Here is a 27,991-nt window from a genome sequence, read left to right as displayed (position 1 = left end):
ACAAGCATGGCTTTAAGCGACTACCTGAAGACAAATGCACCGATTGACAGTTTGCCAGCTGAATTCTGATGGGCCTTCGCGGCCATTTTGTAAGGCCTTGGTCAGACAGGCAGCACAGAGGGGTGATACTCCAAAATACAGCAATTCACCACCGAAAGCATCTGTTCTTTATCAGTGCTGTAGGCATACCACTGATAGCATCTATTCTGGGTCAGTGTTGTAGGCCTACATGCCCACCAGGTTTCATGTGCATCAGGAATAGTTGACAAAAACTTGGTGAAAAAAGAGGAAACTTTGACAAAGCCTCCAAGAGCACACTGTGCTAAAGGTGGTCGTAATAATCCCGCCATAATAACCCTGTCGTAATGGCACGTCTATTTGCTTTATGTGCCTCTGGCATCGTCCAGTCCACCCATCCATCATCAGCACACACACACACACACACACACACACACACACACACACACACACACACACACACACACACACACACACACACACACACACACACACACACACACACACACACACACACACACACACACACACACACACACACACACACACACACACACACACACACACACACACACACACACACTCTCCATCCAGCCTGCTCCAATAAGGCTACTGCACCAGGAGCTGGAAGTTTAAAAAGCCTTTATTTTTAAATGAAACACACAAACTTGTTTCAACGACAGTGCTTAAAAATACAAACAAATAAACAAACCAAAAAAGTAATACCTGTATTTTAAGTGCAATTGCAAATATCATTTTTAGTTATTCTTGTTGAACACATTAAAACCAGTTAGGACCTGTTTAATTCAGTGCTACATTGGTCATAGTTGTGAAATTCTATACAGTGTCTTTTCCAAACAAACAATATTTAAAAACAAATAATTTACCAGTGAAAGTGCAGTACCAAAACACTTCATAATTGACCAGTGAAAGTGCAGTACCAAAACACTTCATAATTGACCAGTGAAAGTGCAGTACCAAAACACTTCATAATTGACCAGTGAAAGTGCAGTACCAAAACACTTCATCGACACATCAACAGTAGGTGCAACAATAACAAATGTCTTACTTCATCTCAGTGTTCCTTGATTTGGAAATTAAGTGTGTGTGTGTGTGTGTGTTTGTGGGTTTAAAAACATCAAAGTGTTAGCAGTTTACTCACCGTTACCTGTATGTAAACACTTTCAAGCTGGTCAAATTTGGTTAAAGTTTTCCATTACAAAAGAGTATTAATAGGACAGACATTACAGTTCAATCCCTTACAAAGTGTCACGCATTTGCCACAACTTCTTTCTCTTTTCTACATCATATTGTTTAAAAACAACTTAAGTGGACCAGCAGAACAATGATTAGCAGCATGTTTGGAGTTCCTCTTTTAAGAAAAACCACATCAAAAATGATTGATTAAAAATGAGCTTCACAGGGCAGTGAGAGGGTTAATAGTAACAGAGTCCAGGCCAGTGCATCAGAGCAAAGCCGGGGGCTTTATGAACCATGAAGACGTGACGTTGAGGATGACCTTTATTTATTATTGACTTTTTGCATAATACATAGATGCAAATCAACAGCCCCTTAGAGAGGAAGCACTAAGTCCCAAGTCTGGGCTTCTCTGACCCTTCCAGTCATTCCCGTTCACATTCTCGGATCGCTTTATCAGTGGTACCCACCCTGACCAGCAGGGCGGCGCCGTGTGGCCAGGTCACCACTGGGAGTTGAGCAGCGCCCTTTTTCCGTGTCTGCCCACCTCTAGTAGCAGCCGTCCTTCCAGCTGCCGTCGCGCAGCGCACTGAGGGTGGCCAAGCTCTTTGGAGGCGTCAGCAAACTGCCGGGACAACACACACACACGTCAGAGATGTTCTGCTGGGACAACACACACACACACACACACACACACACACACACACACACACACACGTCAGAGATGTGCTGCTGGGACAACACACACACACACACACGTCAGAGATGTTCTGCTGGGACAACACACACACACACACACACACACACACACACACACACACACACACACAAGTCAGAGATGTTCTGCTGGGACAACACACACACACACACACACACACACACAAGTCAGAGATGTTCTGCTGGGACAACACACACACGTCAGAGATGTTCTGCTGGGACAACACACACACACACACACACACACACGTCAGAGATGTTCTGCTGGGACAACACACACACGTCAGAGATGTTCTGCTGGGACAACACACACACACACACACACACACACACACACAAGTCAGAGATGTTCTGCTGGGACAACACACACACACACACACACACACACACACAAGTCAGAGATGTTCTGCTGGGACAACACACACACAAGTCAGAGATGTTCTACATGAACTGGAATTTACACAACAGTGACTACAGAAACGCACTATGTGCTTCTGTTGGTACTGTATATTTTGCAGATAACTTCTACCACCAAATACATCAAATCTATCTATCGGTCTATCACATCACAGCGTTGGTTTCTTGGACAGACAGAAGATTAACTAAAGTTAAAAAAAAAACAAAACAGTAAATCACTTTGACTACATTTTTATATAAAATTAACTGTGAAAATGACAGTTGAAACTGTTTGAATGGACATCTTCTGTTTGACCTAGATATCAACTTTGTTCAGGAAACCAGCCTGTAAATGTTTCAAGTCCTTAAAAAAAACGTGTCACTATAAATAGACCTCTAGACGGCACAAACTGCACTCAATCTAGAGCCTACACACACACACACACACACACACACACACACACACACTCACACTCACACTCACACTCACACTCACACTCACACTCACACTCACACTCACACTCACACTCACACTCAGCAATACAACTCATGTTTGCTCTATGGCAACTGGGCCTACACACACACACACACACTCATGTGGGTTTGCTGCTCTATGGTAACTGGGCCAACACACACACACACACACACACACACACAAACTCATGTGGGTTTGCTGCTCTATGGTAACTGGGCCTACACACACACACACACACACAGAGCAATACAACTCACGTAACTGGTGATGAGCATGTTATCAAGGTTCATCCCTTCAAAGAGCATGTGAAGATGATGTTTATGAATAAGGTGTCTCTCTCTCTCCAGGTCATATATAACATGTGATCATATTAGTGATGAGGTGTCTCTCTCTCTCCAGGTCATATATAACATGTGATCATATTAGTGACGAGGTGTCTCTCTCTCTCTCTCCAGGTCATATATATTATATATATATATATATATATATATATATATATATATATGTAACATGTGATCATACTAGTGTCCTCGTGGAGCCCCCCCCCCCACTCACCTGCGTACAGGTTGGGCTATCTTGCTGCGTGGCGTGGTGCTTGGCGTGGCGCTGGGCGCTATGAAGGACGCCGGGCGGGGGAGCCCACTGCGCCCCCCCGCCCCCACCGCCCCCCCGCCGCCCCCGCCGCCCGGTTTACTGGGTAACGGGATGCCGCTGCTGCTCAGGCACTGTAAACTGGTGGACGTCGTCACGGCGACGGGGCCCTTGACCGTGGGGCTGACGTACGCCGTGGCCTTCAGGGGTTGCCGTGACGACACGGAGAAGTTCCCCACACTCTGCACACGGTTCTGCAGCTGACCTGGGGACGGAACTGACCGACACAAACGTTCCGTTACATTTAGCACACACCGCTTTCATCCAAAGTGGCTTACACACACACACCAGCAACATAACCGTCACACAGGTCAACTATATCACAGAAACAATCCATTACATTTAGCACACACCGCTTTCATCCAAAGTGGCTTACAGTACACACACACACCAGCAACATACTACAGTATATTACCGTACTATATTACAGGGGCGCAATGCTGGAAACCAGGAACTTAACTGACAACTTTCAGGCTACTGCACACTAGCCCAACTCCTTAACCACTACACACCACAATTTGATTATGTGGTATTAGGAACATTACCTTAACATTAATGTAATGTTGTGTTGTTACCATACCACATTCATATTAACCAGATGTCTATTACGGATGTTCAGCATGCTCAAGAATAGCGTTAGGTGTTAAGTCAGGGGTCTTACTAGCAGACTGCAGTCTGGCCAGCCCATTGGAGGAGTCGAAGCTCAGGCTGTTCCGGATGGAGGCAGGAGAGCCCATGTGATTGGCTGGAACGGGGACGCTCGGCATGCTGGGAGCCCTGACCAGGTTGGGCATACTCCTCCGCAGTTTATCTGAAGAGAAGGGCCACAACTCATGAGTTACTAATATTGCTCTCTCTCTCTCTCTCTCTCTCTCTCTCTCTCTCTCACACACTCTCTCTCTCACTCTCACTCTCTCACTCTCACTCTCTCTCACTCTCTCTCACTCTCTCTCACTCTAAAGCAGACAAGAAGCATAACATGGGATTAAGGACCTAAATTAAAAAATAAATCCTAACCAATTTTCCAGAATTTAGATTCAGTATGCATCCAATTTTCCCACCGAAATGTCAGAGTCTTTAAGGGGCATGAGTTTGTCGGCAACATGATGGCCCCTCCAGACAGCCCTGGGTCCTGCTGCCTTAAGCCCTCTAAAGGATCTGGTGGCTGGCATACAGTCAGGCCTCTAAAAGATCTGGTGGCTGGCATACAGTCAGTCCTCTAAAAGGAGGGGGCGACCTAATGAGAGCTTACAGCCCTGGAAGGAGCTTAGCGGTTTAGGGAAGTCAGATAGGGAATGTGTAGCAGTGGCCAAAGCGGAATTAAAAGGGTGGTCGCATTTTGCTCCACCATGAGTTGATGATTGATGATGGGAGGGTATGTTTGTGTTAGCCATAGCAAGTGGTGATTATTATTGGGAAGGTATGTTTGTGTTAGCCATAGCAAGTGGTGATTTCTATTGGGAAGGTATGTTTGTGTTAGCCATAGCAAGTGGTGAGCATTATGGTCTTGGAGATAAATGGTGACAGGTTTGAAGGACTAACGGACATTATTTTAACGAACATAACATGTTTAGACCGACATACAACAACACCACACATTATTTGACTTACTGTCAAACTCGACTGGGTCCCAAACAGAGGATCCACAGGTTATGGGCACACAAACAGAGATGTGTAAAGAAAAGATAAAACATATATTAAATATAGCATCTTTTTTAAAAATGCAATAAGCCTTTCAGCCCTTAGAATCAATCTCAAATACATAGGTGAATAGTACAAACAGTTTATTTACAACTACATTTTTATAATATTTGTAATTATTACTGATAAAATGATCTTTTTTATAATGATCTAACAGCTATACAATAAAACAGCCCTCATGCAATATTAAACATGTCTTACTATGTTATCCTATGCATGTTTGCATATGATTTTAATCTGACTATAGCACCTTAAAAGACAATATTTGTGATCCTCCATAATCCTACAGATCAGCAGGATTCTCATTTGGCAAACCTGCTTTACTAGTATAGACCCTGATTTGATCTGCTATTTTGACAGCTTAGGAGGAGCCCCATCAGAGCAATGGAGAGCATCGACTACAGCACTGCTCCTCATTCAATCAACTACAGCACTGCTCCTCTCTGCTCCTCATTCAATCAACTACAGCACTGCTCCTCTCTGCTCCTCATTCCATTAGAACACTGCTCCTCATTCCATCAGTCAGAACACTGCTCCTCATTAGAACACTGCTCCTCATTAGAACACTGCTCCTCATTCCATCAATTAGAACACTGCTCCTCATTAGAACACTGCTCCTCATTAGAACACCGCTCCTCATTCCATCAATCAGAACACTGCTCCTCATTAGAACACCGCTCCTCATTCCATCAATTAGAACACTGCACCTCATTAGAACACTGCTCCTCATTCCATCAATTAGAACACTGCTCCTCATTAGAACACTGCTCCTCATTAGAACACTGCTCCTCATTAGAACACTGCTCCTCATTCCATCAGTTAGAACACAGCGTGTGGTGCTCACCTGAGGAGTGGCGGGGGGCGTGCTGGTCGGGGGCGTAGCTGGGCGAGGGCTGGGGCTGGTAGGGGAAGGTGGAGGGGTAGTGTGGGGTGGAGGGGGTGGAGGGGGTGGAGGTGCTCCGGCGCCAGTCCCGCATGCTGGTGAAGGTGTGTGAGTGGGACAGGCCGCGCTGCAGGTGCCCCGGCCGCGTCAGCCGCGGCTGCGGAGGGGGCAGCTGGCCGTAGTCTTCGTCCTCCTCGTCCTCCTCTTCCTCCTCCAGGTGGGAGTCCGCCCGCTGGCCAAACTGGAAGGAGAAGCTGGCGCTGCGGCGGCTGGTGGAGGTGGTGGTGGCGTAGTCCTGACGGAGACCTGAGGGGGAGGAGCTTGTGTTAATAGTCCTGACGGAGACCTGAGGGGGAGGAGCTTGTGTTAGTCCTGACGGAGAACTGAGGGGGAGGAGCTTGGGTTAGTCCTGATGGAGACCTGAGGGGGAGGAGCTTGTGTTAGTCCTGACGGAGACCTGAGGGGGAGGAGCTTGTGATAATAGGAATAGGAAATTATCATAATAGGACATGACCATAATAGGAAATTACCATAACAGGAAATGACCATAATAGGAAATTACCATAATAGGACATGACCATAAAAGGAAATGACCATATGCTTTAACAGGGGAAGCAAACATGGTCCAAAATGCATTCCTGCTGGTGCCATGCCACTGACATGGTAAATCCAGAATCCCCTTCTGGTACAATATGGCAAAATAAATAGATAATTCTCTTTGACAAATGTTATCCTCTTCTATACTAGAGAAGGCTGGATTAGTCAGTCAATGGCCCAAACCAAATTCCCAGTTGGAAAAAGAATCTCTTCACAAAAACGCAATCTATTCCTGGACTAAGGACTACGATAATCCATGTCTGGGAAACTGGCCCTGAAATACCCTGTTGCTCCCAATTCTGGTGCCCTGGACAGAGCTTTCTCCGTCCACACACGCCGACCCCTCCCCTTCCCCTCCCTCCCCCTCCCCTTCCCCTCCTTCCCCTCCTTCCCCTCCCGCCGGACGGAGGGTTTGTTGGCCACTTACTCTCCTCCTGTAGTCTGGCCATCACCTGGACGTCCGTGAGGTCCTGCAGCTTGTAGCCCAGAGCGATGGAGTCGTCCTCCAGCTCGGACGCGCTCAGCTCACTGTCCAGAGACGACTGCGGACTGAAGGAGGTCCGTCGGAGGCTGCGGCCTTCACACACAAACAAAACATGGCTTCACTTCCATGCAATGCTTCAGTTGATGCTTTCAGGTTCTATTCCATTATGTGCTAACATCCACAGTTCCACTAACTAACTTACTATCAGTAGTAAAATCTGTCAATTTAGACAATTTAGTGAACATAAACTACTGATAAACAATGAAATGACGATCCAGCTCTCTCTAAGAGTTATACTCTGGAGTAAATAGAGTGAAGGTTGACCCTGTCATACGGCTACCTCATCAATTATTCAGGATCAAAAAGACAGCAAATCAACACCTCCACCCAACTCCATCTTGTCATTGCAGTACAACATAATTCAAAATCCAAAAAGCTTTAAAGCCATGGAGATATGTACAGAGGACAGATCGGCCTGATATGGCAGTAAGCAAGCATTTGATCTGATCCACAACCAAGCAGAGACTCCATTAGCATGTAGCATTAGCAGAGATTCTGTTAGCATGTAGCATTAGCAGAGACTCCCTTAGCATTTAGCATTAGCAGAGACTCCGATAGCATGTAGCGCTAGCAGAGACTCCGTTAGCATGTAGCGTTAGCAGAGACTCCGTTAGCATGTAGCGTTAGCAGAGACTCCGTTAGCATGTACCGTTAGCAGAGACTCTGTTAGCATGTAGCGTTAGCAGAGACTCCGTTAGCATGTACCGTTAGCAGAGACTCTGTTAGCATGTAGCGTTAGCAGAGACTCCGTTAGCATGTAGCGTTAGCAGAGACAGTGTTTGAGCACGAGCTGCTGAGCTGAATCACACATTCACAGACACCAGCCTCTTTGCTGCTGCGACATGACGAATGGCGGCATGGAAGAGTAGGCTACGGCGTGAGAGCCGGTTGCCATGGAGCGATGGAGGAGCATTATGGGATGGCGGTGGGCTCAGCGAGGCTTACTGCGATCGGCTGGGTGATAGAGGAAGGTGGGAGTTCTCTCAGCTAGAGGAGAGCGATCCTTCCCCAGTGGAGCCAGGGGGAGCGAGGGGTGAGAGGATGGAAGGAATGAGGCTATAGAGAGACAGAGAGAGAGAGAGAGAGAACAGAGAGAGAGAAGTGAAGAGATGACAGAAAGATAGGTTGAGAAATGAGGGAGGAGATTTCACTCTGAGTGAAGCACATTTCTTCATTCAGGGCTATTTGCTTTGGGGTTTGACTTGTTCAACAGTCTGTAGGATTACACACGTGTGTGCCTATGAGCCCATAAGGGCAAGATCTCACACCAGGACATTACAAAGGGGCTGAGATGAGATACACGTGTAGAATATACTGCACATCTTTAATAGCAATCTCACTCACAAACTCCATGTGAAGCCCACAATTCTGGCATCAAGTTATTACTTAGAACTCTGTCTCTAGGTGACAGTGTTGGTGTGTGTGTGTGTGTGTGTGTGTGTGTGTGTGTGTGTGAGAGAGTGTGTGTGTGTGTGTGTGTGTGTGCGCATGTGTGAGAGTGTGTGTGTGCGTGTGTGTGTGTGTGTATGTGTGAGAGTGTGTGTGTGCGTGTGTGTGTGTGTGTGTGTGTGTGAGAGAGTGTGTGTGTGTGTGTGTGTGTGAGAGAGTGCGTGTGTGTGTGTGCATGTGTGAGAGTGTGTGTGTGTGTGTGTGTTACCTTGTCTCTCAGAGGCAGGAGCGCTAGGGGGAGGAGAAGAGCAGGACTTGGAGGAGGAGGGAGAGGAGGTGCAGAGCGGGGCGGAGGTGCAGAGCGGGGAGACTCCGGCTACTCGACTGTGAGGGAACGCAGGAGGCGCAGGAGAGGAGAACACACCTCTCCACCTGTGGACTAAAGAGGAGAGGAGGAGAGGAGGAGAGGAGGAGAGAGGGGGAGTGGGGGAGAGGAGGAGAGGAGGAGAGGGGGAGGAGGAGATGAGGAGAGGAGGAAGAGGGAGAGGGAGAGGAGGAGAGGAGGAAGAGGGAGAGGAGGAGAGGAGAGGAGGAGAGGAGGAGAGGAGGGAGAGAGGGGGAGGGAGAGGGGGAGAAGAGGAGGAGAGGAGGAGAGGGAGAGGGGGAGGGGGAGAAGAGGAGGAGAGGAGGAGAGGGAGAGGGGGAGGGGGAGGGGGAGGGGGAGGAGAGGAGACGAGAGAGTCCAAAATGGTCACACCAGGGCAGTCATCTTATTCCCACACAAGGCTTTGATCAGAGGTCAGAGGGTGCCTCTCATTTGGGCGTTTAAACGTCCTCCCTCGCTCCTCGCTCCTCGCTCCTCGATCCTCACTGATCTACATGAAGAATGATGGGGCGGCAACAATGGGATAGTCTATCCAGTGTTAGTTATAGATCAGTGGGAACGCCCCTCGAGGATCGAGCATCGAGGATCGAGGAGAGATGTTGAAAGGCACCCATAGTGTCCACACAAGGCTTTGATCAGAGGTCACAGTGTCCACACAAGGCTTTGATCAGAGGTCAGAGGTCATAGTGTCCACACAAGGCTTTGATCAGAGGTCACAGTGTCCACACAAGGCTTTGATCAGAGGTCAGAGGTCATAGTGTCCACACAAGGCTTTGATCAGAGGTCATAGTGTCCACACAAGGCTTTGATCAGAGGTCATAGTGTCCACACAAGGCTTTGAGAGGACACCGCATAAAGGGGTAAAGTTTGTGACACTTTGTGAATGTAAAAATAGGTCACCCAAATAGACACAAATAGAGACAAGGATACAAATACAGTCAGATGTCCATAGACACACACACACACACACACACACAGTAAAGTGCCTAGTCACATAAATCCTCCCATCCTCAGTTTAATGCTGTTCTCCCAGGCCAGCCAGGTAGTCTGGAAGTCGATTATGTAAGTACAGGCCGTACAGGTACACACACACACACACACACACACACACACACACACACACACGTTTATGTAAGTACAGGCCGTACAGGTGTCTTAGGCAAAAATAGAACACGCTACGCTACAATGGCACTTAAAGGGATGCATTGTGGGTAATGGATTAGAAATAAGGACAGCGGCGTGAGAAGCACATGGCCGCTCAGATGGACACCAGTGACCGAGTACAGCAAGGGACTGATGATCTGGACAACCTGCCACAGGCCGAGAGAGAGAGAGAAAGAGAGAGAGAGAGAGAGAGAGAGAGGGAGAGAGAGAGAGAGAGAGAGAGAGAGAGAGGGAGAGAGAGAAAGAGAGAGAGAGAAAGAAAGACAGAGAGAGAGAGAGAGGGAGAGAGGGAGAGAGACAGAAAGAGAAAGACAGAGAGAAAGAGAGAGAGAGAGAGAAAGAAAGAAAGAGAGAGAAAGAAAGACAGAGAGAGAGAGAAAGAGAGAGAGAGAGAGAGAGAGAAAGAGGGAGAGAGACAGAAAGACAGAGAAAGAGAGAGAGAGAAGAGAGAAAGAGAGAAAGATCTCCTCTTCATGGTGGAGCTGCCTCAGGGCAGAGTGGTGGCATCAGTCGGGCGCTAAACTGCCAGTCACTGGCCTCCTGGGCACACATCTGTTTCCCCACCGCCTGGCACACAAAGCCTGGCACACAAAGCCTGGCACACAGAGGGGGCATTCAGGGCTGGCGCAGGGTAGCCTGCTGCTCAATGACGGCCTTTCACTGGTCAGTTCAAGCACAAACCGCACCCCATAGCCCCAACACACACACACACACACCCCATAGCCCCAACACCCACACACACACCCCATAGTCCCCAACGCCCACACACACACACCCCATAGCCCCCAACACCCACTCACACACACACACACACACCCCATAGCCTCAACCACCCAGCCCCAACACACGCGCACACACACCACATAGCCCCAACCACCCAGCCACACACACACACACACCCCATAGCCCCAACACACACGCGCGCACACACACACACACACACACACACACACACACACACACACACACACACACACCATAGCCCCAACCACCCAGTCACACACACACACCCTACACACCCCGTAGACCATAGACTCAATATTTCACATGCACATCAACATAAAATCTCTCTCTCACACTCACACACATACTGTAACTGTACACACACAGTTCATCTAATATTCATGAATGTTTGAAGAGCTTAGCCAAACGTACAGTGAATTATCTATTGGTCCTTCAAGGAGATACTAGATTTAATCAAAACACACACACACACACACACACACACACACACACACACACACACACACACAGAGAGAGTGTACGTGTGGATCTGCGGAGCCTGAAATATATAGGGCTGTGCTTCATAGCAACCAAGTTAGAAGCCACTTGGCATCAAGCACGGAGTCCTTTCATGTAAACACAGTTTCCATGGTTACCCCTCTGGTTGCCCTGGCTTTTGTGGTCCTGACTAGAGCGAGCTTCTAAGTATGCTACACTGCAGGAGGTCTACAGTTCTGCACTCAGCCGCCCAACACAAACAGCTATACATCTGGGTCAACGACGTCCCCCAAATAAACAGATCTACAGTGGACTCTGGTCAGATGCGTGTCAGTAGACATAATGGGCTACAGTGGGCTACTCTGGTCAGATGCGTGTCAGTAGACGTAACTACTCATGGACTTGATGAGCCCGTCGCCTGAGTGTCCAAAAAGGGACGTCCCTGTGAGGTAACCGAGTGATTCAGTCTCCCGTTACGGGCTTATGCTGCTAATCCCTATTAGCGCTCTACTACCTCCTCAGAGTCTCAGAGAGCTGTCACAATCATTCACATTTACACACACATGACTCTCCCTCCTTCCCTCCCTCCCTCCCTTTCTCCCTCTCTCTCTCCCTCTCTCTGCCTCCCTCCCTCATTCCACGGCCCCGTTCTGAAGGCATGTAGGTGAGCATGGTGCTGTGAGTAGCGGCTGTGCTAGCTGTGCTAGCTGTGCTAGCTGTGTGCCCACTGCTGGGAGAGTGCAGCCGTATGGCATGGTCCTAGCTTTGCTAGCTGTGCTAGCTGCTGGGAGAGTGCAGCCGTATGGCGTGGTCCTAGCTGTGCTAGCTGTGCTAGCTGCTTGGAGGGGAGCGTACCAATGTTCCCCAGGTCCTATGTTCCCCGGGTCCTATGTTCCCCACTTTGAATGGGACCAGGGAGCATAGGACCCTTTTTTTCTTAAATTATAGAAAGGGTCCTATGTTCCCCGCTTTTCCCAAAAAGGGTCTGTATTGCAATCGGGGAACATAGGACCCTTTTGGGGAAAACCGGGGAACATAGGACCCGGGGAACATAGGGATGACCCCGCTGGGAGAGTGCAGCCGTATGTTGCGGTCCTGGCGGAGGGAAGGGGGGGGGGGCATGATGTGCTGTGCATGCTAATTAGGGCTCTAAGCGGGACTCATGGAGGCCTGCAGTCTCTACATGCTGCAAACGAGCCCAGGCGTGTGCAAGACCTGATGCAAGATGTGCGCAAACGAGCACCACTCCGCTCTGCATACATGTGCTTCACTAGCGCACATGCTAGACATGATGGGGTTCATCTGCTGTGGAGTGTGTGTGTGTGCGTGTGTGGGGGGCAGGGGAGGTGGGAGGTGTGGGTCTGTCTCCTTGCTTGAGGATCAGTAACAGTCCCAGCATATGACATCAGGACTTCTTGAGAGCCGATGAATGGCTGTTTGTGTCAGTTGTGTGTGTTATAGTCAGCTGTGTGTGTTATCGTCAGTTGTGTGTGTTATGGTTAGTTGTGTGTGTTATGGTCAGTTGTGTGTGTTGTGATCAGTTGTGTGTGTTGTGATCAGTTGTGTGTGTTATAGTCAGCTGTGTGTGTTATAGTCAGCTGTGTGTGTTATAGTCAGCTGTGTGTGTTATAGTCAGCTGTGTGTGTTTTAGTCAGTTGTGTGTGTTATAGTCAGTTGTGTGTGTTAAGGTCAGTTGTGTGTGTTGTGATCAGTTGTGTGTGTTATGGTCAGTTGTGTGTGTTTGTTTATCAGATCTGTGAGAGGACTTGCGTGAGCGTCTTTGTGTGTGAGTGTGTGTGTGTGTGTGTGAGTGTGTTTACTCAACTACTTGGATGCGTCTGGAGTCCTAAATAGGGCGAGCTGGCAGATTTCCTTTTTTAATCCTCAGGAAGAAAAAGGCCTCCGCTCACAGGGAGGGAGGGGGGGGGGGGGGGGGATGAGAGTACTGGATCAGTTACGCATGTGTCTGAGGCAGAGCACCTCACATAAACCCCACAGACCAGACCAGCTCACCTACACGTAAACCCCACAGACCAGACCAGCTCACCTCACCTAAACCCCACACTTAAACCCCACACATAAACCCCACAGACCAGCTCACCTAAACCCCATAGACCAGCTCACCTCACCTAAACCCGACACATAAACCCCACAGACCAGCTCACCTCACCTAAACCTCACAGACCAGACAAGCTCCCCTACACCCCACACTTAAACCTCACAGACCACCTTACCTCACCTAAACCCCACACATAAACCCTACACCTAAACCCCACAGACCAGCTCACCTAAACCCCACAGACCAGACCAGTTCCCCTAAACCCCACACCTAAACCCCACACCTAAACCCCACACCTAAACCCCACAGACCAGCTCACCTCACCTAAACCCCACACTTAAACCCCACAGACCAGCTCACCTAAACCCCACAGACCAGACCAGTTCCCCTAAACCCCACACCTAAACCTCACAACACAAAGGCCAATCACCGCATCACTGGACAGGTCTGGTTTTGAGTAACAGTCACAACTCTCTGGGAATGGGAGGCTGTTGAAATCAGTCCAGTGGTAATGGTATGTAGTCTGGTTTTCACCATACTAAACTCCATCTTTTAAAATTGAACATTAGTCTGGGGAGGCTGCGCTTTGTTTCTACTGCACTTCGTGTCGCTTAAGTTCCATTATCATCGCGTGACCGGCCAATAGCGCGCCAGGACTAGAGTATGGCCATTTCTGATTGGAGCCAAAGGTTCTGGCACTAAACAGCAAAAATAGATCTACTGGTTTCCAGCCTGAGCTGCTGGGCGAAATTCAAATTCCCCGAAAGTTCAGGCAGGGTTCACCCAGCCTAAATGGCATGTGGAAATTCCTCAAAAAACATCTCAAAAAGACTCCATTGGTGGTGCGTTGACTTAATTAGCTTATTAGAGCTCTTAGCACACTGGTCATCACCTGATTTCACTACATACACTAGCGTAACAGTTACCCCACGACCCCAAGAATGTGCCCCCAGCTCTGTCTTCTCACATCATACGTTACCCCACGACCCCAAGAATGTGCCCATGGCAGTACCTGGGTACAGGCGATAATAACGTGCCCATGGCAGTACCCGAGTGCAGGCGGTGGCAGTAATAACGTGCCCATGGCAGTACCTGAGTCCAGGCGATGGCAGAGGGAGCGCTTGGCCGCCTCCATGTCCGGTCGTGGGTTGTCCAGCACCTGCCGGCACCACTGCAGCGGCGTCAGGCTGCCCTCCACCCACAGGCAGGCCTTAGGGGAGACGTACAGCCTGCAGCAGAGGGGGGGGGCAGCAGACCATCAGAGACACAAGAGGACAAGAGGTGGACACAGACATGGGGGGGGGGGGGGGGGGGGCAGCAGACCATCAGAGACACAAGAGGACAAGAGGTGGACACAGACATGGGGGGGGGGGGGGGGGACAGCAGACCATCAGAGACACAAGAGGACAAGAGGTGGACACAAACATGGGGGGGGGGGGGGGGGTCATGAGGTCAGAGATGCTACCAGCACCCACTGGTCATGGCCTTGGAGGAGCACCCCCCCACCCCCCACCCCCCGCCCAATCAGCATGCAGCATGAGCTAGGGTCAATCTGACCATAATTAGCCATCAGGTAACTTTCCTGGCCTGTTGTGTTTGACCACTAACCACTTACATAGTTATACTAAACTTGGCTACACTAAACATCCAGAGGACCTGAGCTTTATGTAAACAAAGGCTATTTCTCTCTTACACGGCCACCAGCATCAAATACATCCTGCTTCTGGAGTGCATCTGTCATTGTAGCATATTTTGGGCTACTTAGCTGTTGACCTCTGTGCAATTCACTCTTGTGTGTTCATATCAAATCTTGAAAAAAGATTTCATGGCCACTCTTTCAACAAACTGCATCGTTATGAGAGGCCTGTGTACACTGAGCTTCAAATGGAAATAGATTATTGCAGAATTGCAGAACTCGATTATTGCTGAACTGATAGATTTAAATGCCTAAGACCGCGGCTCCCACAATAACAGAATTTGGTACATTGACTGTATTTTTTGGTAGAAGTCAAACGAAAGAGGATTTGGTAACAAAGCGATCACTCAAGGATGGAGACTGCAATAACTGTGTTCGTCTTTAGGTGAGGAGTAGCCTATTGGATGACAGTTGTAGGTCGGCGAACGCATTAATGCACTTGCCAGTGATGGCTGATGAGGACAAAACAGCCTAGCCAAATAATAGCTTAGGCCAATCCGAATCATATGACCGCCCCAATAAGGGACATAATACTGACTATGCACACAAAAACAAAGACAGGCTCCAGAACACAATAGCACATAGAGGGTGCGGATGTAGGCTATGTTGAATTGTCCACCTCGATGACTGCAGACCCGAAACTGGTCCAGACATCTTTACTCCATGCCACCCTTATAAACGTGACCAGAGGAAAGCATCGTGTATCAATAATTCCTCTCCATTCGACTGACATGTCAAATGGTTCTGAAAACGCCGTGCGTAAAATGGCATTCACGCCCCCGTGTCAATACATACTGTAGATGTAGGCTAGTAGCGCTGGTTAGATTACACGCTCATTAGTGTCACATTCGCACACAGCTTCAAATGGACAGCAGTGTATAGGCTAATACTCTTCACTGACATAGTTTGGCCTTAAGTTCTAAAGCCCTGGTGCCGTAATGGATGAAGCCGACTAATGCATTATTTGTTCATCCAATTCAACAGTAGGCTCGGCGTGTTTCTGCACAAAACAGGACAGACAGAATGACCATACCAGGTTTCCTCTGAATCCTGATCACAAGGTAACAGGGAATCAAGGTTCAGTATCTCAATATCGTCAAAAACCGTAGGTTCCGTGTAGTCGCCAGACACATCCTCTGCATCAGATGCGGCGTCGTCCGGGTTGTGCGGCTGGAAGTAAGGGAACGGCTCCTCATTATAGAGTCCTAAGGATGCCGGGCACGACAGCGTCGGCGGCGGGCTCGGGATACAGTAGCTACTACTAGCAATGGTATTCCCGAGTAGGCAAAGCGGAGAGGACGATAAGATATGAGGGCTTGTGCGCCCGTTGACTGCATTTGCCCGTGTCCGTAGCTGCTCGTTCTGCATCTCCAGTTTCCTAACGAGCTCTTGCAGCTTCTTCACCTCGAGCTCTGCGTTCATGGCACTGTTGTTGCAGTTGACATCCGTCATCATCTGTGGGTTTAAAACCGCAGCCTCCATTGAATCAAATTATTTCCAAAAATATTCGTAGAAATCCAGACTACTTTGCCCTGAAAATGGAGGACAAGGTAGGCTTTGCGGTCCTCACTCATTCGCCGCCCTTACTGAGATTTGTGATGGCAAGTTTCCCCCGTGCACCTACGCTCACTGGCCCTGCACCGCACTCGCCTGCCTCGCGCCAATGAGCGGAGGAGGAAGCGAGTCTCCTCCCTCCACGCACAGGCGTCTCTGCTACGCGACTCCACTCCACATCACCGCTCCACATCACCAGGGCGGCCGAGCAGCCTGATCACAACCAGCAGCAGGTGCTACCACAATTAATACTCAACGGTTCAGCTGTCGAAAGACAGACAGTTATCGTTTATGTTACACTGAAACACTGAAAATATAATAACAAGACAAGACTTCAATTCACGAACTCACTCTCACATGTTATGGTGAGTGTACAGGATTAAAATGGTGTTATAACGAACATTGTTACATTTTCAGTTGAGAACACAGGTCTTCGTCTATTCAAACTAACGTTAGATTATCTAATTCATGGTGGCTCTTATTGACACAAAACAAGACATTCACTAAACAAACCTCTTTTAGTAACAAGATCTTTATTGAACATAATCATAATTATCAGGCAAGTTAGTAGCATTTTGATTAGTTATTTGTGCAAGGAAGATTAACGTTACCTGTTTTTAATTAATTTGTTTCCATCTTTTTTCTAACAGAGACATAGAAATAAACTACTCAAACATGATAGTGCATGTAGAGCCAACTGAATGCAGTTTTAAGTAGAAGAGAATAATGAAGTCTATGATAAGACTGTTAATGAATGTACAGTTGATCAATAGTATTTATCCACAACGCTGGCTGCCTTCATGTCCATGTATGTCCATTCTCAATGATACCAGCGATCTGTAACAGAACAAAACATTTTGAATGACTTAACCTTAAAACCGTGAAATTCTGCAAAATGTGTTATTTCTTCAAGCAGTACTTATGTATTCACTCCGTATAAAAGTGTGCATAATGATCCTTAATGATCATGTCTTGGTAAAAGTCTGGTAATCCAAAGACTAACCTTTTATCTTCAGGTAGCAGTTGTCACAGTTCACTGCATCCCTGTAAACCCAAAGACTGTCTCCAGCCTCCAGGTTGCTCAGCTTACAGTGACATCCAACACACTGTAAACACAACAAAACAGAAATGAGTGACATCCAACACACTGTAAACACAACAAAACAGAAATTAGTGACATCCAACACACTGTAAACACAACAAAACAGAAATGAGTGACATCCAACACACTGAAAACACAAAACAGAAATGAGTGACATCCAACACACTGTAAACATAGCAACAGAAATGGGACAGGGGGTTAATAATGGGTTAAATGCCTCAGAATGTTAAGTACTGAAGCCACATTTTATCTTTGATCTAAAATCTTTTACTTTCTAAGAACTCTTTGGAGATGTGTTTTGTTTAAGAGCAGCAGCGGCGTTATAGCGTCTGCTGAGTCATGCCTGAGGCCTGCGGCCGAGAGGAGCCGCGTCATGTTTTCCCACGGAGAGAGGGAGGAGGGAAAGCTGCGCTAATCCACGATGACCTCTGGCTAGCACCGGAGCCTGGCGGGAAGCAGGACGGACTGAGAGGGGTCAAGGGTCACCTTAAAGCAGTCGGCATGGCTGCAGATCTTCAGCTCGTCCAGCACCATCCTGATGGACTCTGTGATTGGCTGGTGGCAGAAGGAGCACATGTTTCTGTCCGACACCGATCTGCATCACAGACAGAAGAGGGAGTTCTCATCAGCTGTCACCGGCACCAGGAACTAAACTAATGACTGTGTGTGCACTCATGAAAACAACAGTTGTCACAGAGGCAGGTATGTCCATAGTTCTAGCATGTCCCGCTGTTATTGTCACATTCACTCATGTACCTTTTAGACAGGGTTTGCACGCTCGGAGATGTTTTAGGGGAGATGATAGTCTCTCCAGCGCTGTACTTGGTGCTGTGGGGAGACAGAGGGTCAAAGGTTAAAGGTCAAAGGAGGAGAACTCAGATCTGTTCTGGAGCATCTAAGGCATGTCAGAGATGACCATACTCAAATGAAGAGGGCGGTCAAAGGTACTAGGATACGGTAAGAGATGCAGACCTCCTTGAATAGGATGTATCCGGCACAGACTTCGTTGGGGATGAGTAGCTGTCATATGAACTGCTGAAAAACAACCGCAAGCCGCAGAAGGGAAGATTAGAGACCGGAAAAAAACAAAACAACTTTCTAGTGCAGAATTAGAAATGTTTTGAGGAGATGGCATAATCGGTAGAAACGTTCTGGGGAGATGGCATAATCTGTATAAACGTTGTGGGAAAATGGAAACATTCTGAGGAGATGGCATAATCTGTAGAAACGTTCTGGAGAGATGGCATAATCTGTAGAAAAGTTCTGGGGGAGATGGCATAATCTGTAGAAAAGTTCTGGGGGAGATGGCATAATCTGTAGAAACGTTCTGGAGAGATGGCATAATCTGTAGAAACGTTCTGGAGAGATGGCATAATCTGTAGAAACGTTCTGGAGAGATGGCATAATCTGTGATGGCATAATCTGTAGAAACGTTCTGGAGAGATGGCATAATCTGTAGAAACGTTGTGGGGGAGATGGCATAATCTGTGGAAACGTTGTGGGGGAGAGGGCATCATCTGTGTCGTTGAGCTAACCTGTTCCGAGTCTTCTCTGGAGGAGGTGTGGAGGATGAGAAGGGGTCGAGTGTGTCGGCCAGGCTGTCCAGATGTCTGAGAAACAACAGGAGGGACAAACAAAACCATTGGCTTGTGACTACTGTGTACAAACAGCTCTTGAAATGGCACAGCAGCATGCTAAAAAGACACCGTGGTGGACCCGGCCCGATAGCAGTGGTTTCTGGAGCAGCAGTGCAAATCCAGATGGTACCGGACCACGGCCTCGCTGGGTCTAAGTGCCCTGATGTTAAATGCCTCTAACCTTGCAGGGATGGAGTCCACTTCACTCTCCCTCCTTGTGATGCTGAAGAATGTGAAAGAGCCAGAGAGAAAGAAGGTGCATTCTGAGAGGTGTGCCGGTAGGAGATGGCGTTGCAATTGCATATTGTACCATTTGGTTTGTTCATAAACTCCTTGAAGACTAAATGCTCTGGTGTGTTTTTAGGGGTACTGACCTTGTTCTGGTTTTTGCAGTAGTAGAGTCTGCAGGTTTGGTGGGGATATCGATCAGTGTGTCTGCAAGATTGTCCAAAGTGCTGAAACACACACACACACACACACACATGGGACTCGTGCAGATGGGGCGGTCACCTGGCTGTGCGGCCTGCTGTGGCCAGCACTGGGAGCACGGAGCATGCTGGGGACGTACACACACTCGGAACGTACACACACTCCATATAATGCACGCTCTGTTCCCGTGGTGATCCAACCTCTTATGCAACAAGAGAATGACAGCAGCACTGCAGCACAGAGACACAACTCTTCCTCTCGCTTTGTCTTTTGTTGCACTGGGATTTTGGATTGGTTTGGTTTTTTTCAAATTGAATGGCAAATTGAGTTTCCGCTGCTGTCACAAGTAACTTCTCTTGTCTGCACAGAGCGCTCGACTGCCCACTTTTAAACATAGATGGTGTATTCTGGGACCTTGCATTATAATGAGTGATCTACACAGTTTATGTTGTTTATGTGGGATGAATGAACCATGGATTACGGATGCTGTGGTACCTTGGTTTGTAGCTGGGAGACTTGGACCCTGAGTGTGTGGGGGACGGGGACTCCAGTCCACTGGATCTGCTTTTGAAACTGCTCCTGTTGTTTACAAAGAAAGCAAAGGAGAAATAAGTTTGGGGGATACATGTTGCGATGTTAAGGGAGATTTAAAATATTCTTTGCTAGGAGTGTGTGTGTGTGTGTGTGTGTGTGTGGACTCAATAGAGAATGGGACTGGCTTAGATTTATCAATAAAAACAAAACGTTCAAAAATAAATGCCCCACTTTAATAAATATAATAGTTAGACATACTGTACATGCTTGCATTCCTTAGTGAAGACAGTAGTATAGTGGTCAGTCATAGATAGTTCATCTATACATGCTCGTATTCATTAGTGAATACAGATGTCTAAATGTGCGGTCATAGGCATGCTCTGTTAGAAGTGCACGGGTGTTTCACATTCACATTCACATTCACTGTAAACTACGGACACTCAGCACCTGGGACAACAGAGTTATTAAACCATCTGATAATAATCCATCATCTCACCGTGTACTTGGAACTGGAGTCGGAGATTTGGGAGTGCTCTCCACCCTGAGAGAGAGAGAGAGAGAGAGAGAGAGAGAGAGAGAGAGAGAGGGCTTAAGACACCACACACAACATACACTACAATGTACAGAGGACGATGAAATAGCAAATCCACGACTAAAAAGAACAACAGAATATGCCAAGTCAAACATGTTTCTGCACATATTGTGTGTGTTGATACTAATCGTGCTCCATGGCAGGAAAACAGTATTTGTAGACTCTTGGAATACACATGTAAATATTGATACAAAATCAAATGTAAATAAATATTGATAGTTGCTCACCTGCTCTTGGTACTGACAGGGGAGGCGGGGCTTATGGTCTTGGAGTTGACCCTAAAATAAAAGAGTTTGAGTGACTTGTTGCCTCATTTTGATCACTAGATGCTGTGAGCGCTTATTGCCTCATTTTGATCACTAATGCTGTGAGCGCTTATTGCCTCATTTTGATCACTAGATGCTGTGAGTGACTTGTTGCCTCATTTTGATCACTAGATGCTGTGAGCGCTTGGGTGGTGCTTGAGATCAGTAGAGTGTGACTGTGTCTCCTTGGGCTCGTAATTCTAGTACGAATCAGCCTCTGTAGAGATGTACTGTATGCTCACAGGATTACAGGATTGATTGCTGTCTATCTTCTGTGGCACCTGTCAAATTATCACCCTCTTCATTTTGCTCTCAACAACACTAGTCACGGAGGCCTTTCATGTGCGCTCGACTGATTGCAGTGAGATTGTGGATATTATTCATGTGTCAGTCAATGGCTCAGACGTATTAGCGCATGAGGAATGTCAGGCTTTGCCCATGACTGCTCATAACCCCACCCCACCCCACCCCACCCCACCCCACCCTCCGTCTGCATGCTTCTCATGCCTGCCTTTTTACACCACCTGAGGTAATGACGACTCCTAGGAGTCTGCAAATACCACCATTTTGTTCACATAGCGTGAACCTTTTAGGAAGGTTACAGTAGTTTGCTGAGTAAGTGATTCTTCTCTTTGTCTGTTTAAATGTGTTATTTTCTGCCATAACTGTGCTCACACCAGAGATTAAGCTCTTGCATATCTATGTGCATGCTCGCAATTTCACATAAGGCCGTGTAGTATTTTGTCAGCCTTGATGGCAATTTGGACAAGACTCTTCACGTGACTACTGTACATCGATAGTCTGACGTAATAATTTATTTGTCTCTGGTGTTCTGTGGAGTGGGTGAGACTGCTTTTGGTGGCAGGACGACATCAGAAAAATGTGCAGAGGTCTCTTCATTTTTTTGCAAAGCTATGTATTGCATAGCCTATATAATATGGTTGATAGTTCACTGATATTATATTAAAGCATAACTTACCCATTGGTTGTCTCGGTGTAAGTGGTCTTCCTTGACACAGTGGTAGTTGGACTTTGAGGAGATGAGTATTTTGGATCACTTCTGTGAGGGAAATAGATGAACGTTTAGAAGCTCTTGCTGAATGTCAAGCATTGAGTTCAGAGAGTATAGCACTCATAGCAAGGAGTGTAGTATTTTGTCAGCCTTGATGGCAATTTGGACAAGACTCTTCACGTGACTACTGTACATCGATAGTCTGACGTAATAATTTATTTGTCTCTGGTGTTCTGTGGAGTGGGTGAGACTGCTTTTGGTGGCAGGACGACATCAGAAAAATGTGCAGAGGTCTCTTCATTTTTTTGCAAAGCTATGTATTGCATAGCCTATATAATATGATTGATAGTTCACTGATATTATATTAAAGCATAACTTACCCATTGGTTGTCTCGGTGTAAGTGGTCTTCCTTGACACAGTGGTAGTTGGACTTTGAGGAGATGAGTATTTTGGATCACTTCTGTGAGGGAAATAGATGAACGTTTAGAAGCTCTTGCTGAATGTCAAGCATTGAGTTCAGAGAGTGTAGCACTCATAGCAAGGAGGGCGAATGTTATGATCTGAAGCTATACTGTAATACCCACTGGTTTCTCATAGAGCTTCACTTACAGTCTGTTTTGATCTGAGGCTATAATACCCACTCTTTCCTCACAAAAGCTTCACTTACGGTTTGTTTTGATCTGAGGCTATAATACCCATAGACATATATACATATCTATATATACTTGTATATCCTATATATATCTATGATAATACCCACGCTTTCCTCACAAAAGCTTCACTTACGGTTTGTTTTGATCTGAGGCTAAACTTCACAAAAGCTTCACTTACGGTTTGTTAGCGAAAACTCGATCTGTGAAGTTACTTTTTCCTGCTGGACTCGAGGGTGGTCTGATAAATCACACAATACAAAATGTAACAGATAATGCAAATCGACATTATCCGTTCCATTCGCCCAAGCAAAATCAGTCAATAGATGATTAAAAGCAAACTCAGTTAAAGTAGATGATTAAAAGCAAAATCAGTCAATAGATGATTAAAAGCAAAATCAGTCAACTAGATGATTAAAAGTATGTTCATACTTAGTCGCAAGTGCAGGTTTGGTAGGTGTGACTGTTTTGGTCTCTGTTGTTGTCGTTGTTGTTGTTGTCTTGCCACTGCAGGATGAACAGAGCAATTTAATGTGATTTTGGCAGCATGGAGGCTTTACATAACTATAGATTGCTATTGAACAAAAACTCTTGTTTTTCCATGAGTAAAAGATGTAGGATTGTTTCCATGCACAGGAAAGGTTCATTTCACTCAAATTCTGTTCAGAAATCAGAAACCCAGTGGGACATAACAGTTCACCCTGGTGGACATGGCCATCTTAACCATACATTACATTTACCAGACACTTTTAGTCCAAAGTGACTTACATATGTAAATTATATTAGAAGACATTACATTGTCCCCGGAGCAACTTGGGGTAGGCCCTATAGGTGCCTTGCTCAAGGACACAAAGGTGGAAGCCGGGAATCTCACCGACAACTTTCAGGCTACTGCACACTAGCCCAGCTCCTTAACCACTACTGCACGCTAGCCCAGCTCCTTAACCACTACTGCACGCTAGCCCAGCTCCTTAACCACTACACTACTACTGCACGCTAGCCCAGCTCCTTAACCACTACACTACTATGCACGCTAGCCCAGCTCCTTAACCACTACACTACCACCTACTGAACACTAACCCATCCACTACACTACACTACACTACACTACTACTGCACACTAGCCCAGCTCCTTAACCACTACACTACCACCTACTGCACGCTAACCCAGCTCCTTAACCACTACACTACCACCTACTGCACACTAACCCAGCTCCTTAACCACTACACTACTATGCACGCTAGCCCAGCTCCTTAACCACTACACTACCACCTACTGAACACTAACCCAGCTTCTCACCCCGTAGCATTCAGTCCACTCTCAGTCCAAACTTGCAACAGTTGTGATACAGCTGTGCATTTTAGAGCCACTTTTTATCAGCATCTTTTGATATGTTGAAGATGGATCATCTTGCCAAAGGCGAACAGCCCAGTGCACTGAACAAATGTGTCCAGTGAGAAATACGCCTTTTACTTCAGTTCATGACAAATGGGAGTGAAAGCATGTTTACATGTATGTATTAAGTTCAGTATAAATGAATTACCCAGGGTGTGAGGTGGTCACTGTCTTTGTAGAGGTTTGTTTGCTGTGACAGAGAAAAGGTCAAACACATTCAAACCCAAATACAATATTCAGACTTATTTTATGTCACTCAAACAAGGTGCCACTGATGATGGTTGGCTAAGACTAACCTGCTTTGGTCAAGATCTTGGCTCCCACCAAATCTGAAAGGGGTTAGAAAGGGATTTTAAAAAATGTGGTGCATATAATTCCTCAAGTTTGAAAAAAATAACAATCATATCAATATTTTTTTATTGTTATAATTATTCATTTTTGTTGTAATTGTTTTGTTATTTATCCTCTGTACCTCTTATTGAGGTTGCTGACTGAATAACAATCCTTATAAACAGAATGTCATTTTGTTATGTCACATACCTCTTGGTGAGGTTGCTGACTGAACCACTCTTGCGCGTCAGCTGGTTTGGCTGACTATGAGGATGAAAAAAGAAAGTAAGTTAACAACACATCAAAATATATATATGTGTGTGTGAGTGTGTAAAAATATATATTTTAAAGTGGGTAATGGACTGTCAGGGCCTTATCAGTGGTTTGTGAGTTTACAATATCTTGCTACAAAAGGTGATTCAATTGTGTTTTTGTGTCTTTGTCTGACAGTATGTGAATATAAGATTTTTCTTACAACACTGAATCGTCACCGTCATCTCCATCATTCTTAATCCAGCTGCTGTCTTTCAGAAAGGATCGCTTGGCAGCTGACACCGGCTTGGGGCTGCCTAGACACGGAAGCAATCAGAGAGACAGTTGGTTTCTAGGGGCAACACAAACAGGCAGAGCAGATAGACCAGTAATCACCAAACACTTGACAACTTCACAAAACAGCTCACTTGTTTTAGACGAGTACGGGTTGTTGTAGGACATTGTAGACGGGTGATCTAAGGTCTGCTGACTCTGAAAGAAAGAATGAGAAAAGTAACCTCGGTGGTTTTGAAGTCGCGCCAAACTCTTTATCAGTCCTGCCGAGATCCCTAGAGGACCTTTACAGGTGTGTCTGGACCTTTATACAGGTGTGTCTGGACCATTGGACCTATCAACAAAATACCTCCCATATCTCAGCACTGGCCACATCATAAATATGCACAGCATGAGCAAAACCCTTAGCCAAGTGTGTGTGGGTTGTTTTGGGTGTGTGCTGGTGTGTGTGTGAAGCGTTGTTTTGGGTGTGTATCGGTGCTTATGTGAAATGTTCCTTGGGCACCATGCCGTGCATACTTGAGTCTCCAGCCAGCTCCCCTCCCATGCTCTCCTCTCAGGGTGTGACCCAAAGCCACCTGTCCTGATCAACCAGGAGAACACACACTCGCTCCCAGTCCCGCTAAATGATTATTCTCCACGTTCAGCACACACACACACACACACACACCACTGGGCAAACATAAAGCTCCCTGACTGCTGGCGTCGCTTCGCCTCCCCAGCCTTTGTTTGTGTTCTTTTCAGTGTGTCATGCAATTGTTCACACATTACTTTCTCAATTGTCACGCTCATAACTGGACTACATCTCCTCCCTACTTGATCAAAACACAGATGTATAAAATATGTGTGGTGCCATAACATTTAACATCACAGACAGACCCAAATGTACTGTATTTTCTACTCTCATCTTTAATGATGCCATGCTCATGGCACTAATAGACTACCAATGGAATGAAGGCTCTAGTGACATGTGGGTCTGATAAATGGCACACCAACATCATGTCTCTATATGCTGCCACACACTGATCTGATACATATGCTGTCACACACTGATCTAATAAAGGCTACTGTATGCTGTCACACACTGATCTAATATATATGCTGCCACACACTGATCTATGCTGTCACACACTGATCTGAATCTGATACATATGCTGCCACACACTGATCTATGCTGTCACACACTGATCTGAATCTGATACATATGCTGCCACACACTGATCTAATATATATGCTGTCACACACTGATCTAATACATATGCTGTCACACACTGATCTAATACATATGCTGTCACACACTGATCTAATATATACATATGGCCAATGTGCTCTCTTGTGCAATGCATGAATATAAATAGCAATCTCAGACTCAATTATCATAGAGTCCATATAAGACCATTCACACTAAACTGTTCTGTGTATGATGATAAGTGGTGGCCTTACCTGTCTCTGTGTCAATTCAGGTGTGTCTTCTCCTCTGATGAGCTTTGACAGGTCTACTACTCTGCTCTGTCTCCTCTCTCTTTCTCTCTCTTTCTCCACTGATTCACCCGGCCCAGGGGGTGTGGCCCATGCCGTATACAGTGTACCTGCCCACACCTTGAACCAGAAAGGTGAGTTTCCCCAGGCAGCATATCATAAAGGCATTAGATGGAAGAGAACCTTGGCTGGTGAATGTGCGCTCCCTCTTTCAGAAAGACCTGCTGTTGCAGTCTTGTTATACCAGCGGCAATACTTCCCCTCCCTCAGATACACTGAATATGATTCAGAGCAGCTCAAACAAGCCCTAAGACTTGCATGGAATGGCACAGTTATGAATCACATTATACCCACCTGTCACAACATAGGACCTGCTGCTCAGTATCAACACCCACGACAGAGAGCTGCATGGTTTTCAAAGATGTTGTTATGTAGTATTGGCCTATAGTTTATGGCATGACAATATCTAAATGGGTTTCCAAAAAGTATAGCACTTCAGTTTTGTATGCATACAACTGAACTAAAACAAACAGGTGTAAGCTGAGCAGGCATTTCGTTAGTCAGAACTATTTGCACTTTACGTACTTCAGCAGTTATGTTGCTCTCTCACTCTCTCATTTCAGTCCGTCACTTTTGGGCATCCACACGCTGTGTCTTAGTAGCCGCTGCGGAAACAAGTTCAAAGACCATGATGCTGAAATGGATTGACACCCTCGGTTGGCCTTAGTGGAGGCTAAACGCAACTGAAGTAAAAGCAGTTTATCCACCTCTGACATTTCAGAAATAGAGTTTATCCACCTCTTATTACAGTTTATCCACCTCTTATTACAGTTTATCCACCTCTCAAAAGAGTTTATCCACCTCTTATTACAGTTTATCCACTTCTTATTACAGTTTATCTTTGCAACTTTTACCATTCAAAAATCACACTGTTTTATCCACATGCACAAAATGTGCGCTCACCAACACTGTAACAATGTAATAAACCTGACCATTGACAATTTAATACCATCCCATTGTTATAAACATTGCACAATAACCTCTACTACCACAAAAGACATTCTGAAAGCTTTAAAATATTAAAAAAAATAAAAAAAAATAATTCAATACTGCATGACACAGTCTACCTCATAGTCCAAGAGCATTAGCTCAAAATAGGGTCAAACCCGGAACAAATTAGTAACAAGCTGAATTTTTCAGGATATGTTCAGAATACCTTTAGGAATAACATACTAAAAGTCCCCGTGAATCCCCCTTGTGCTCTCTGAGATATTCAAGATGGCGTCCAAAATGGCCGCTATTTGGAGATTTTTCCGCATCTCAGGCTTAAA

General features: G+C 46.4%; 2 protein-coding genes across 7 annotated transcripts; both read right to left on the bottom strand.

Annotated features, from left to right (window-relative positions):
• Positions 1–643: 643 nt before the first annotated feature.
• Positions 644–16,816, bottom strand: slain1a (SLAIN motif family, member 1a). 2 transcript variants are annotated; one of them, XM_062527731.1, is made up of 10 exons: positions 16,127–16,816; positions 14,490–14,626; positions 8,837–9,007; positions 8,125–8,235; positions 7,063–7,212; positions 6,000–6,344; positions 5,066–5,077; positions 4,116–4,265; positions 3,359–3,671; positions 644–1,840 (listed from the first exon to the last, which is right to left on the bottom strand). In XM_062527731.1, the coding sequence occupies exons 1-10, from the start codon at positions 16,573–16,575 to the stop codon at positions 1,765–1,767; spliced, it is 1,914 nt and encodes a 637-aa protein (XP_062383715.1). In that variant the 5' UTR covers positions 16,576–16,816; the 3' UTR covers positions 644–1,764. The 2 variants fall into 2 exon arrangements, with proteins under 2 accessions (XP_062383715.1, XP_062383716.1); XM_062527732.1 differs by lacking the exon at positions 8,125–8,235.
• A 344-nt stretch (positions 16,817–17,160) lies between these two features.
• On the bottom strand, positions 17,161–26,820 carry LOC134071145 (mucin-2-like). Of its 5 annotated transcripts, none has more exons than XM_062527756.1 (21): positions 26,625–26,820; positions 25,316–25,379; positions 25,111–25,204; positions 24,846–24,899; positions 24,602–24,634; positions 24,454–24,495; positions 23,342–23,416; positions 23,091–23,150; positions 22,639–22,719; positions 22,226–22,306; positions 21,169–21,219; positions 20,846–20,890; positions 20,311–20,394; positions 19,761–19,841; positions 19,568–19,609; positions 19,285–19,359; positions 18,722–18,781; positions 18,506–18,577; positions 18,236–18,344; positions 17,651–17,753; positions 17,161–17,484 (listed from the first exon to the last, which is right to left on the bottom strand). In XM_062527756.1, exons 2-21 carry the CDS (start codon positions 25,347–25,349, stop codon positions 17,468–17,470), a joined length of 1,293 nt encoding a protein of 430 aa, XP_062383740.1. In that variant the 5' UTR covers positions 25,350–25,379; positions 26,625–26,820; the 3' UTR covers positions 17,161–17,467. The 5 variants fall into 5 exon arrangements, with proteins under 5 accessions (XP_062383740.1, XP_062383739.1, XP_062383738.1 ...); XM_062527755.1 differs by having other exon boundaries at positions 18,722–18,784; positions 22,639–22,716; positions 26,625–26,818; XM_062527754.1 differs by having other exon boundaries at positions 18,722–18,784; positions 26,625–26,817.
• Positions 26,821–27,991: the final 1,171 nt, after the last annotated feature.

The sequence above is a fragment of the Sardina pilchardus genome, chromosome 23 (genome assembly GCF_963854185.1).
Source record: "Sardina pilchardus chromosome 23, fSarPil1.1, whole genome shotgun sequence".
Classification (NCBI taxonomy): domain Eukaryota; kingdom Metazoa; phylum Chordata; class Actinopteri; order Clupeiformes; family Clupeidae; genus Sardina; species Sardina pilchardus.
This window is presented reverse-complemented; position numbering and strand designations above follow the sequence as displayed.

Excerpts from the sequence above, each read along its gene's own strand:
- LOC134071145 (XM_062527754.1), bottom strand. The coding sequence starts at position 25,349 with ATGTCCTACAACAACCCGTACTCGTCTAAAACAA. Across the intron at positions 25,205-25,315 it reads CCCGTACTCGTCTAAAACAA|GCAGCCCCAAGCCGGTGTCA; the intron begins GTGAGCTGTTTT and ends TTCCGTGTCTAG. Across the intron at positions 19,842-20,310 it reads TCTCCCAGCTACAAACCAAG|CACTTTGGACAATCTTGCAG; the intron begins GTACCACAGCAT and ends TGTGTGTTTCAG.
- slain1a (XM_062527731.1), bottom strand. The coding sequence starts at position 16,575 with ATGGAGGCTGCGGTTTTAAACCCACAGATGATGACGGATGTCAACTGC. Across the intron at positions 14,627-16,126 it reads CAGGATTCAGAGGAAACCTG|GCTGTACGTCTCCCCTAAGG; the intron begins GTATGGTCATTC and ends CCTCTGCTGCAG. Across the intron at positions 9,008-14,489 it reads CTGCCATCGCCTGGACTCAG|TCCACAGGTGGAGAGGTGTG; the intron begins GTACTGCCATGG and ends TCTCCTCTTTAG.